The sequence below is a fragment of the Xiphophorus maculatus genome, chromosome 13 (genome assembly GCF_002775205.1).
Source record: "Xiphophorus maculatus strain JP 163 A chromosome 13, X_maculatus-5.0-male, whole genome shotgun sequence".
Lineage (NCBI taxonomy): Eukaryota > Metazoa > Chordata > Actinopteri > Cyprinodontiformes > Poeciliidae > Xiphophorus > Xiphophorus maculatus.
Genome location: NC_036455.1, coordinates 18,274,447 through 18,287,798, shown reverse-complemented (window position 1 = coordinate 18,287,798; position 13,352 = coordinate 18,274,447). Strand labels below are relative to the sequence as shown.

General features: G+C 39.8%; 3 protein-coding genes across 3 annotated transcripts; all 3 read right to left on the bottom strand.

The window, feature by feature from the left end:
- Positions 1-424: 424 nt before the first annotated feature.
- Positions 425-4,401, bottom strand: LOC102234727 (glutathione S-transferase A-like). The gene is made up of 6 exons (XM_005811770.3): positions 4,114-4,401; positions 2,864-2,929; positions 2,669-2,774; positions 2,456-2,574; positions 2,275-2,363; positions 425-1,440 (listed from the first exon to the last, which is right to left on the bottom strand). The coding sequence occupies exons 1-6, from the start codon at positions 4,279-4,281 to the stop codon at positions 1,308-1,310; spliced, it is 681 nt and encodes a 226-aa protein (XP_005811827.1). The 5' UTR covers positions 4,282-4,401; the 3' UTR covers positions 425-1,307.
- Positions 4,402-5,870: 1,469 nt separating this feature from the next.
- Positions 5,871-7,773, bottom strand: LOC102217716 (glutathione S-transferase A-like). The gene is made up of 6 exons (XM_023345388.1): positions 7,554-7,773; positions 6,929-6,994; positions 6,733-6,838; positions 6,516-6,634; positions 6,347-6,432; positions 5,871-6,257 (listed from the first exon to the last, which is right to left on the bottom strand). The coding sequence occupies exons 1-6, from the start codon at positions 7,719-7,721 to the stop codon at positions 6,125-6,127; spliced, it is 678 nt and encodes a 225-aa protein (XP_023201156.1). The 5' UTR covers positions 7,722-7,773; the 3' UTR covers positions 5,871-6,124.
- LOC102219952 (glutathione S-transferase A-like) lies at positions 5,871-12,519 on the bottom strand. Its single transcript, XM_023345389.1, has 7 exons — positions 12,339-12,519; positions 11,715-11,780; positions 11,519-11,624; positions 11,302-11,420; positions 11,133-11,218; positions 10,919-11,045; positions 5,871-6,130 (listed from the first exon to the last, which is right to left on the bottom strand). Exons 1-7 carry the CDS (start codon positions 12,504-12,506, stop codon positions 6,125-6,127), a joined length of 678 nt encoding a protein of 225 aa, XP_023201157.1. The 5' UTR covers positions 12,507-12,519; the 3' UTR covers positions 5,871-6,124.
- Positions 12,520-13,352: the final 833 nt, after the last annotated feature.

Sequence of the window (13,352 nt, the reverse complement as noted above, 5' to 3'; positions counted from 1 at the left end):
TGGGGCTGGCGATCAACGCCAGCATCCCTATGACATGGTGGTGGCAGCATTGTGCTATGGGGATGTTTGGTTATTACAATTTGGGACATGGATGCAACATAAAAAGTGGAAAAGGAAAAAAAAAAAAAAAAAGTGAATTGGTGTGAATACACTGTAGATTCTTTAATGCTTTTACACAAATATATTTGTATTTCTCAATTGTTTTACATTTGTGTAAAAATTTAATTTCCAGTGTTGTAAAACAATCTAAAAATGTATTAGAAAACGATCAAAACTATTTTCTTTCTCTTTAAATAGAGGGAGTTCAGTCTGGAAATCATTTAACGTCCTGCGAAGACCTGAAAGTGATAAAAGCAAACTTCGCAAAGAATGCATCGGAACGCTTTTAAAACTCATAAATGACATAAAACATTCTTAGACATGATGGTGCTGTCAACGTATTTTATTAAACTGGTAAACGTCACATTTAATAAAGAGGCTAATGGGGGGGAGGGGGTTAAAAAAAAAAAAAAAAAACAGGGAATACTCAAAAACATGGCGCCAGTTTCTCCAAACGTGCAGGACATGATGTTCATGTTTACAGCGAGAAAAGACTCAATCAATGGAGGCGACCGACTCTCACATTATAATGAGATAAACACTGACCTACTTACAGCACACAGCTGGGTCTCAGATGGTCTGAGAGCTGAACATGAAATGCAAAATTATGCAAAGGACGCAATTTTAAAGCACTGATTCATGCAAAGTCATTGCAGCATGTGACATTCGAGCCACCCTCGGAGTAGCGCAAACCAGTTTCTGACAATGATTTTCAAACGATAAGCCAGATAACACGGATCATTTTTATCTCTCACAGTCATACTTTGAACACCTTTAAACACACCGACCTTATTTGACCTATTCCACAATCATGGCCCCAGTGTTTGTTTTTTTATAGTGCAACTTTTCTTTGGCTACTAGCCTCTGGATGTTGTGTAGAAAAACTTGAAGCAGAACTAACTTGTGGGAAGAAGGACATTGTTAGACACTTGTTACACGTTGTTTTTTTCTATGCAGAAGTGAAAACAGATTGTAAGAGATGCAGCTTTAGTGGAAGGAGACCAACAAACGGCAAACTAAAATCATCTTCTGTCAAAAAAAAAAAAAAAAAAAGGGAAAAAAAACAGTTCAGAAGACGCCATCTTTGAAACTTTTTGACCTTTCAGAGAACAAAATCTGAATCTTGTGTTAGTCATTCTTGATTACCAGAAGATCTGATTGACAGCTGAACTACCAGGCTCCTTGTGAGTGACTGGACCCGGTCCGGTTCAGATGTCCTTCAGGGTGTCTTGTCCCTTGGGGTTCTCCAGCCAATGAGGAGGCCAGCTGGCCTTGATGCTGGGCCTCTCCTTCATCAGAGCGTGGTACGCCCCCAGTTTGGGGTAATGCCCAGCAGAGAGCCTGTAGATCAAACAGAGACGTGAAAAACAGTGAGTTTTATTATTTTATTTGACTATAATTTAATAAAAGATTGTGTGTCCAGGTCGTCTTAAAAAATTTAATTTCACGCATGCAAACAAGGCTGGAGGGCAAAGAGACTCGTTGCTATGGCAACTGACTGACAACGCCACGAATGCATCAGGGTTCAACACCAGAAAACGCCCAAACATTTCCCACACAAAGATCAGAACATTCAATCTGTTACGGTGTTATGTTGTCAGGCCTGATGTTTATTTTGCGATCATTAATAACTGATTGCTGCGGTGGCAGATTAGCTCATTTAAACACCTGCTCTGCTGATCTTTTCTTTAACTGAACCGAAACACCAAATTCCACAGCACATCTACATGTTAATGTTGTCACAGTCAAGCTAGCATAGCTAATTATCCCTCCCTTGCTATTTTTTATTCTATTAAAACTTTTTCCTAACTCTGTTATCCATTTGTCGTAGTTTGAAAATTAGTAGCAAGACCCTTTTTCCTTTATGTGTACATTTAAGAGTTAGTGCAACATGATGACAACTAAAACCAATGGTAGTTTTTCACCTTCCAGGGCGAGTTGGGGAGGCGGGATCTTGCAACAGAAAAGTAAGTTAAGGATGCTCAGACTGAAAAGTTTTGGCCAATATTTATATTGGATATCAACTCTGCTGTTATGACAGCATTTACCAATATTTAACTTGATCAGATTTTTTATTTGATAATTCAATCGTCAGAATAAAATCAATAGATTCCTAAAATCATTGTTTACAGCAGCCCTAGAGTCATAACTGATAGGAATGTTGCTTGTTCTTACCCAAATCTGAAGGCAGTAGCAACGGTTGGAAAAACAACCACGTCTGTCATTGTGAAATCCTTTCCTGCCAGGTAAGAACCAGAGCCCAGCTACAGGAGGAGGAGTGGGGAGAACAAAGAGCCAGTTAGGGTGCAGCAGAACTCGTTTAGCTGCTTTATGTCGGTTGGGTCGTTCCCCAAACCTTCTCCAGGTAACCCTCCCAGAGTTTGAGCTCAGTGGCCAGGGTCTCCGTGTTTCTCTTCAGAGCCGACTCGAGCCGCTCCCCTTCGGGAACGTAGTAGTCGTAGAAGATGACCGCACCTGGAAAGAGGAGAAATTTGCGGGTTTTGATCCAACGGGCGTAACGAGCGGCCGCTCGCTTCTACAGAACGACCCCGACTCGTGTTCGTCGTACCCAGTTTATCGTAGAGCGAGAGGCCCTCAAACATGCGCTGGTACATCAGCGCCTGCTCCTCGGGTCCGTCTGGGATCAGCTTGGTTCCCTGGGATTTGAACCGACTCTGCAAAACAGAACGGTCATGATTTCTTTTTTTCTTCCCTTAATCATATGCAATTGTGTAGATTGCTGCTTGCAGACTGGCTTCCTCACCTCAAGGTAAAAGCAGGCTGCATAGGATTCATTAACAACAACATTTCCATGTTTGAATGATGGAACCTGGAGGAAAATAAAGAAATGACATGAGAAAAGAAAATAAACAGAAGGATTACAAGCGTTCGCTTTAGTTATGAGTTGAACATATTTACCGAAAAAGTTTATTTATTTATTTTTTTTTATCTAAAAAGCATTTTTAAATTTTGGACAGTTTTTGTTTAATTACTGTGTTCTTTCAGCAAATGGCTTTTTTTTTTTTTTTTAATCTGTACACTCCTGGTAACGATTAATTGATCCCTGAATTGGTTGACTATCATTTCAATAATCAATTAATCACAATTAATTCAATTAATCGTTTCAGCCCTATCCTGGACTTTGACTGCACCATTGCTGGGTTTTTTTTTTAAAAAGCCATTCTTATTTTGTTGCAATCATAAACACAGTGCCATTGCATAAAGCCAGTTGAAAAAATAAAAGCTTACAATGATTATTACGGCTTAAAACAAAACATTACTTCACAATGTGGTTCTTAGGTGTGCTTTTGAAAAAGTATTCAAACTAAATTTCTTCAAATTACACAGCAGTAGTCTCTGTTTGTGTTTATTCCAGCTAATAAAAAAGGGGAATATTATCAGAAAGTTTTATGCACACTTCTAAAGCGACAACAGAAGAAAAAAGGATTCTGCAGATTTCTTAATTTCTGTAAACATACAATGGTATCACTTGAAATGCTTATCGGTTCTACTGGAAACTTTTGACAAGTTCTTTTGGAAATTTGACTAACGTAGAAAACATTATAAGCCTTTCCTTCAACAAGTTGTTCTGTAAAATGTGTAAATGTACTTATGAATATTACGGTATAGAAAAAAAACCCATTTCCAAGTTGAGGATTCATTGCCATTCACTGGGTGAACTGTGTGTGACTTGGCTGAAGTGGCAGGCAGGCCTTCATTCAGGGTTATGAAACAATCAGAACCGATATTATGCAAGAGGCCTGACATGCAGCTGAGCTTAGGGGAGGCGTTTAAATGCTGTAGGAATTTTAATGCAGCTGGGTGTGAAACTAATCAAATAATCACATCCTTGGATTTTTGTGCCCGGAATTTTACTTTAAAACCAAAGCACTGGAGAGGAGTAGTTCGGCCTTTTTGTTAGTTTTAATACAATCAAGGCAGAGCGACTCGGGAACATTAGTCTGCAAAATGTTTGTTTCAGTGCGGCACTGCTTTGCGGAAACTCCAACCTACCTGCCCCCTGGGATTGATGTCGAGCACTTGTTGGGACTTGTGCTCCATTTTGTCGAAGGACAGCAGGACGCTGTTGTAGCCCTGCAGCTGCTTCTCCTCCAGGGCGATCATGACCCTCCAGCAGGGAGGCGAGCCGGAGCCCCACAGCAGAGTCATGTCCTGGGCCATGATTTCAGGTTCAAGAGCTTCAAAAGTCACGCTTTCGACGAGCTTAGCAACAGTCAAGTCTGTCGCACAACAGGCACTAGGCGGAATTTCGCTTTCTTCGATTTATACGCCCACGGAAAAAAAAGATAATAACGAGTCTCTGTTGCCACCCAGTGGCATAGAGAGGTAACTGCATCTCCAGAGGTCAATGCTGCGTTCAGGCCGGGATGGAAGTCGGAGCAGTAGACGAACTCCACACACGACATGAGGACGTTCTGATTGACATTCAGAAAACAGTGGGACTTGTTTGTTTTAGCGCTAAATGTTGGCAATGCAAATAAGAAACAATACATTTCCATGATTAATGAATTCAAGGACAACGACAGCACGTTCACAACACACTCCTGGCCTTGTTCTCTTACTAGTCTGTGTGCTGTTGATCCACTCTTATTCTACACTGAGATAAAAAATTACATGACTTCTTTTGGAAAATAGAATTACAGATTTTTATAGATTTAAAAAGTGTGTTATTCCCCCCCACCCCCCCTCTTCACAGGTGTGAAGAGGCTCTTCATAGCTGTGATGGTCTATCACTTAAAAGCTACTTTGTGTTGGTCTATCACTTAAAAGCTACTTTGTGTTGGTCTATCACTTAAAAGCCCTGAATAATAAAATTTTGTGTGCATTAACAACTTAGCGACGGATCATAACTGGTTTTCACATGTAAAATGTCAAATGAAAGAAAAGAAAAGAAGAATGTGATGTTCTATTAATCAAATCTGGAAAAACAGGAAACCATCAGGCAAACAGTCACACCACAAAACAAGACCTGTCCTGCATGCCCTGTCCCACAGGACTCAGAAAAGGCAGCTGGAACACTCCTTGAAAGAATAGATATTATGTGCCATTTTGGGGCATTTAAAAATAAATAAGTTCAAGACCATTTTTTTTACATCAAATATCACAGGAAGATGCACAAAATAACCACACGCTTGCTTTGAATCTTCACTTTTTCCAATTCTTTTGAATTAGCTGAACATTTGTAAGTATAATAAATATTTTCTAGCTTCCAAGACAGTGAAAATACCTTTATACAATCTCACTTTTACAAATGACTTTGGCCTCCGTTGTCTAAGCTTCACTGAAGTACACCATGTTTTATTCTATAGAGCTAAAAGGAATTCTAGTGAAAACAAAATAAGACGTAGAAGTGAATTTTCCACAGTACTTACAGTTATGCCAATATTTCAACTGATTGTCATTGTTATGGATGAATGAAACATGTGCTCTGCATTGTTTCACAGTATAATTCTGCCCTATAATTCTTATTTTTGCAAACAAAGATGCATTATAAGTTTTCTATACAGAGTTTAAATCGTCTTTGGATTTACTAAAGTTTGGCAATCTTGTCATTGTCGTGCTTATGGATTATTTATGGATACTTTTTTGGAAATTTAGAAATTAATCAATATGTAATCTGAATTTTTCCTGGTCTCACACAAGTACCATATGTGTGATGCACAAGGAAAAATGCCTGGCCCTGTTATCTTCCATCTTTGATACTTTGTCACATATTTGTTGACATATTTTAATGGCCGACAACAATAATAAACTGTTGGAAAAAAACATTTATTTATTGAGGGGTAGCCAAGTCATACGAAACATGATGTCAATTCAGTTATTAATAAATGAACTGTGATTAGTCACATTTTCTGATCATCTGATTTCAACTTTACAGGGCACACAGACACATCTAACCTACTACATTACACACAAATTGAGAAAACAGGGGTGATCTAGCCATGTTAGCAAATTATACTAATTATATTTTTATTAAATGTGTAATTGCAATTTTCAGCTGTCTTCAGATGTCCTTCAGGCTTTCAGATTTTTGTTCAATTAGGAACCACTTTGGGGGCCAAGTAGCTTTGATGCTGGGTCTGTCCTTCAGAAGGTTGTAGTATTTGGCCACTTTAGGGTATCGTTCTGCAGACAGCCTACAAAACAGCAACAAAAAACCCCCTCAAAGTCATGATGGTGATGACAAAGATCTGTCTTCCAGCAAATACCAAGCTTAGTTACGTACCCATAAGCGAAGGAGCAAGCAAGGCTTGGAAAGACGACAACATCGGCTAAGGAGAATCCTCCTGCTAGGTAGCGGTCTGCAGCCACCTTAAAGCACAGAACAAACAAAAACGTCAGCGTAACGTGTGACTTTCTCCACGTGTCTTTGTGTGTGCGGCGCTCAAACCTACGTTCTCCAGGTAGCGCTCCCAGAGTTGAAGCTCAGTGACCAGATTGTCCTTGTTTCTCTTCAGAGCAGAGTCATGGCGCTCTCCTTCAGGGACGAAGAAGTCGTAGAAGGCAACCAGTTCTAAGACAGATTAACCAGTGTTAATATTACTGTTTCTATCCTGAGCATTGTTTGAGTTAACACGGTAGTCCAACTGCACATGTATGAATGGAACTAACTCAGTTTCTCATATAGACTGAGACCCTCCATCATACGTTGGTACATCAGAGCTTGCTCTGCAGGGTTGTCAGGGATCAGCTTGTTGCCCTGAGACTTGAACTGATTCTTTTACCACAGGAGACAAAAACAATAAAATCATAAGAACTTCATTTTCAAACAATACATGTACGATATTCAGTGTGCGCCGTACTCTACCTCCAGGTATAAACAAGCTCCAAAAGACTCATTGATTATGTTGTCTCCATGTTTGAAGGCAGGAAGCTGGTAGGAAGATGTTGACATAATGATGTTAGCTGGTAAAGTTCATCTTGTGGCATTTCTACTTGATGAAATGCAGAATATTATTATCAGATTTATAATTATGAGGTACTTTTTTGTTCAACACTATATATTTGTAAAATAAAAACTCTGCTAAGTGCTGTGCTACAGGAGTTGTGGTGTAGCATGGTACAACTGTCCCCGGTCTGACCTGGACATTGTTTCAGAGGTCAGAGTACATTTTATAATCAACAAGGGAGAAATTAAGCAATTTATCTCTAATGCTGACCTAATGATTAACAATTTATATTAGCCTTCATATTTTTGCTTTTTCATTCAGATGGAAATGATCAACTTTTCCTGTCTCTACGTGAGCAACTGCAACAGGCTGAGATCAGTTCTGTTGAGATTTGAGTTTCTATGCAGAAATGTATGTATCCTCTAGTAACAGTCCACCTTGCAACAATTGAAAAAGTGCGGAAACAAAATTTTCAGTCATGTCTAGTAAAATTCAGAAAAAAAATAAATAAATAATTCAAGCAGTGTTTAGGTGTGCACCTACCTGTCCTCTGGGGTTGATTTCCAAAACCTCTTTAGATTTATGCTCCTCTTTCTCAAAAGACAGCAGTTTTTGTTTGTATCCCTGTAGTTTCTTCTCCTCCAGGGTGATCATGATGCGCCAGCTAGGAGTGGATCCGGAGCCCCACAGCAGAAACATGGACTCCGCCATAGTTAGACACAAACCTCACTGCTCTGTCTGGGAAATGTGGTCAAGAGCAACTCCCACTCTCTAATTTATCAAAAATCGGCTGTTCAGGGCCACGCCCATTAGTTGGTGCCTCACTCAGAGAACAAAAAAGGAGGTGAACAGTCATTTGCTTTTTTTTTTTTTTTTTTGCAGAGTGTGTTTAACACGTCATTTCTTGTGAAAGCGTCCGTTGGCGCTCCTTCGTGTCCAAACACTTCCTCACTCCATCATTTAGAAGACAAAGATTTCTGGGACGGAAATCTTTGTCCCAGAAACCTGGGACAGAAAGACAACCAGCATTTCGTCAGGGGTTGTCGTTGCAACTACAATCCTCACAAACTCCACCTTTTTCTCAGGCCATAATGTGAGTTTCTAGGAAAAACATTGCACCATCTCACTAACCATGTGCACACTGTCAAACTACAGGATGTTTTACCTGATGAGGGCATTTACACATGTAATGCAGAGTGCTCTGTATGTCCGCTACAAGTTTCATCATTGTAGCGTTTTTACACTTCACAAAAAATTTCCTCTGAAATCAAACACTCCTCCATTTCAGTCACTCCTTTTATAAGCACTTTGCTAAAGAGTTTGGGATGTAATTTGGGCCAAGAATGCTGCCTCACAGACTGTGTAATAATTCTCAGAACACAATTTGTTATCGACTATTTACAAGCAATTTAGCTTTTATATTGATCTAATGACTAATGATTGATAGTCTGAATATTTTTGTTTTGGCATTCAGATGGAAATTAACAGCTTTTTTATCTCTATTTGAACAATCACAAGCTGCAGTCGGTTCTGTTTTAAGGTGAGATATTAGTCCAAAGTCAACCCTTATATTTTGCTTTGTCACTGAACCTACAATCATCTTATGGAGGAAAGGTTAAAACTGTAAACGTCAACCCTACCCCTCACTCCATCAATGTCAGTGATACTGTCCATCAGTAAGATGTTTAAAATGAAGTTGGACAAGCCACAAAAGGTGTATCAAGCTTCTAGATAGCAAAGTATTTATATGTAGGAATTTACAGAGAGTTGAGATTTAGCAGATAACAGGAAGGCTGGATGCGAGAATGCCAAACCTGCTCTTTTATGGAATTAAAGTGTCCACTTTTGTTGGAATCTACAAATTTCAGGAGTCTTTCGGAAATGTTAGTCATGCTAGTAACAAACATGTGTTGAGAATAATTAATTCTGTGTTTTTGTTCTATCTCCTTTAGCTAGTTGCCTTAAGCTAAAGCTAAAGGAAATGACATGTTAGGAAACGCCTTCTAAGCTAAGGGTAGAGGAAATGACACACTGGGGAACGGCCTCTCTAGGGCATAGCCTTGACAGAGGCTAACAAAGGAAGTTACCAACTTTTGCTTGTTGCCATTTTGTCCTGTTACCTCCTAAAGGTAGCATGCAGTGTTGTAGTCAAGAAAACCTAACCCGAGACCAAGACAAGACCAAGACCAGAGTGTATCGAGACCGAGACAAGAAAAAGACTTTTAGGGTCCAAGACCGAGTCAAGACCAAGACCAGCTCTCCGCGCTACATGACACAATAAGATGTGAAATATGATCAAAGTTGCTAATCAAATTGATCTGAAAGATTCACATTGGCATAAAAACTCCTAGATATTAAATAGTTAGAACTGAAATAAATTTAACCAATATTAAAAGCAGAACAAACTCTTTGTTCTGCTTATCTAAAAGGATAACGCCCTGGGCATTTGCCCATATCATTCATGTCAGAAATCACCACTATCTGCACCATTAAACATAGCAATGGAGGCAATGCCCTGATGGTAAACAACGCTCAGCTATGAACGCTAACCAAAGAGCAAAAAGCAAGAATTAACCAAGCACAAGGCGCTCACCATGACTGTCCTCACCTTCTCTCCCACTGCTTGAAGCCAGGTAGCAAAATCAGTGTCACAAAAAGTTGGTATAGACTATGCAACGGATAAGGCGCTGCACTAGAGAGGGCGCCAAAACTGGACTTCTTTTTTTCAAGTAGGAATATTCTGTATTTAACAGTTGTTTGTGAATGTATGAAATTATCAATAACAGAGGAACGGCACTGATTAGGGGCTCTCCGCTCCTTCACCTTGGGCATGGGCCCCTTCGAGAATGAACTCAGGCTCGTTTTTTTCTTGACCCTCCAGCAGGGAGGCGAGCCGGAGCCCCACAGCAGAGTCATGTCCTGGGCCACGATTTCAGGGTCAAGAGCTTCAAAGTCACGCTTTCGACGAGCTTAGCAACAGTCAGTCTGTTGCACAACAGGCACTAGGCGGAATTTCGCTTTCTTCGATTTATACGCCCACGGAAAAAAAAGATAATAACGAGTCTCTGTTGCCGCCCAGTGGCATAGAGAGGTAACTGCATCTCCAGAGGTCAATGCTGCGTTCAGGCCGGGATGGAAGTCGGAGCAGTAGACGAACTCCACACACGACATGAGGACGTTCTGATTGACATTCAGAAAACAGTGGGACTTGTTTGTTTTAGCGCTAAATGTTGGAAATGCAAATAAGAAACAATACATTTCCATGATTAATGAATTCAAGGACAACGACAGCACGTTCACAACACACTCCTGGCCTTGTTCTTTTACTAGTCTGTGTGCTGTTGATCCACTCTTATTCTACACTGAGATACAAATTACTATTCTTCTTTGTGTTGGTCTTTCACTTAAAAGCCCTGAATAATAAAGTTTGGCAATCTTGACATTGTCGTGCTTATGGATTATTTATGGATACTTTTTTGGAAATTTAGAAATTAATCAATATGTAATCTGAATTTTTCCTGATCTCACACAAGTACCATATGTGTGGCGCACAAGGAAAAATGCCTGCCCCTGTTATCTTCCATTTTTGCTACTTTGTCACATATTTGTTGACATATTTTAATGGCCGACAACAATAATAAACTGTTGGAAAAAAACATTTATTTATTGAGGGGTAGCCAAGTCATACGAAACATGATGTCAATTCAGTTATTAATAAATGAACTGTGATTAGTCACATTTTCTGATCATCTGATTTCAACTTTACAGGGCACACTCACACATCTAACCTACTACATTACACACAAATTGAGAAAACAGGGGTGATCTAGCCATGTTAGCAAATTATACTAATTATATTTTTTATTAATTATTAATTATTATTATATATTTTATATTAATATTCAGATGTCCTTCAGGCTTTCAGATTTTTGTTCAATTAGGAACCACTTTGGGGGCCAAGTAGCTTTGATGCTGGGTCTGTCCTTCAGAAGGTTGTAGTATTTGGCCAGTTTAGGGTATCGTTCTGCAGACAGCCTACAAAACAACAACAAAAAAACCCTCAAAGTCATGATGGTGATGACAAAGATCTGTCAAGCTTGGTATTTACTGGAAGTTACATACCCATAAGCGAAGGCAAAAGCAACGTTTGGATAGACGACAACATCGGCTAAGGAGAATCCTCCTGCTAGGTAGCGGTCTGCAGCCACCTTAAAGCAAAGAACAAACAAAAACGTCAGCATAACGTGTGACTTTCTCCAGGTGTCTTTGTGTGTGCGGCGCTCAAACCTACGTTCTCCAGGTAGCGCTCCAAGAGTTGAAGCTCAGTGACCAGATTGTCCTTGTTTCTCTTCAGAGCAGAGTCATGGCGCTCTCCTTCAGGGACGAAGAAGTCGTAGAAGGCAACCAGTTCTAAGACAGATCAGCCAGTGTTAATATTACTGTTTCTATCCTGAGCATTGTTTGAGCTGACACGGTAGTCCAAGTGGACGTGCTTGAGTGAAACTTGCCTATTTTCTCAAGAAAGGGAAGACCCTCCATCATACGTTGGTACATCAGAGCTTGCTCTGCAGGGTTGTCAGGGATCAGCTTGTTGCCCTGAGACTTGAACTGATTCTTTTACCGCAGGAGACAAAAACAATAAAATCATAAGAACTTCATTTTCAAACAATACATGTACGATATTCAGTGTGCGCCGTACTCTACCTCCAGGTATAAACAAGCTCCAACAGACTCATTGATTATGTTGTCTCCATGTTTGAAGGCAGGAAGCTGGTAGGAAGATGTTGACATAATGATGTTAGCTGGTAAAGTTCATCTTGTGGCATTTTTACTTGATGAAATGCAGAATATTATCATCAGATTTATAATTATGAGGTACTTTTTTGTTCAACACTATATATTTGTAAAATAAAAACTCTGCTAAGTGCTGTGCTACAGGAGTTGTGGTGCAGCATGGTACAACTGTCCCCGGTCTGACCTGGACATTGTTTCAGAGGTCAGAGTACATTTTATAATCAACAAGGGAGAAATTAAGCAATTTATCTCTAATGCTGACCTAATGATTAACAATTTATATTAGCCTTCATATTTTTGCTTTTTCATTCAGATGGAAATGATCAACTTTTCCTGTCTCTACGTGAGCAACTGCAACAGGCTGAGATCAGTTCTGTTGAGATTTGAGTTTCTATGCAGAAATGTATGTATCCTCTAGTAACAGTCCACCTTGCAACAATTGAAAAAGTGCGGAAACAAAATTTTCAGTCATGTCAAGTAAAATTCAGAAAAAAATAAATAAATAATTCAAGCAGTGTTTAGGTGTGCACCTACCTGTCCTCTGGGGTTGATTTCCAAAACCTCTTTAGATTTATGCTCCTCTTTCTCAAAAGACAGCAGTTTTTGTTTGTATCCCTGTAGTTTCTTCTCCTCCAGGGTGATCATGATGCGCCAGCAAGGAGTGGATCCGGAGCCCCACAGCAGAAACATGGACTCCGCCATAGTTAGACACAAACCTCACTGCTCTGTCTGGGAAACGTGGTCAAGAGTGGCTGAGCAACTCCCACTCTCTAATTTATCAAAAATCGGCCATTCAGGGCCACGCCCATTAGTTGGTGCCTCACTCAGAGAACAAAAAAGGAGGTGAACAGTCATTTGCTTTTTTTTTTTTTTTTGGCAGAATGTGTTTAACACGTCATTTCTTGTGAAAGTGTCCGTTGGCGCTCCTTCGTGTCCAAACACTTCCTCACTCCATCATTTAGAAGACAAAGATTTCTGGGACGGATGCATTTCGTCAGGGGTTGTCTTTGCTACTGCAATCCTCACAAACTCCACCTTTTTCTCAGGCCATAATGTGAGTTTCTAGGAAAAACATTACACCACCTCACTAACCACGTGCACACTGTCAAACTACAGGATGTTTTACCTGATGAGGGCATTTACACATGTAATGCAGAGTGCTCTGTATGTCTGCTACAAGTTTCATCATTGTAGCGTTTTTACACTTCACAAAAAATTTCCTCTGCGTTCAGATGGAAATTAACAGCTTTTTTTTTATCTCTATTTGAACAATCACAAGCTGCAGTTGGTTCTGTTTTAAGGTGAGATATTAGTCCAAAGTCAACCCTTATATTTTGCTTTGTCACTGGACCTACAATCATCTTATGGAGGAAAGGTTAAAACTGTAAACGTCAACCCTACCCCTCACTCCATCAATGTCAGTGATACTGTCCATCAGTAAGATGTTTAAAATGACGTTGGACCTTCTGAAGCTTGATGCAAAAGGTGTATCAAGCTTCTAGAAAGCAAAGTATTTCTATGTAGGAATTTACAGAGAGTTGAGATTTA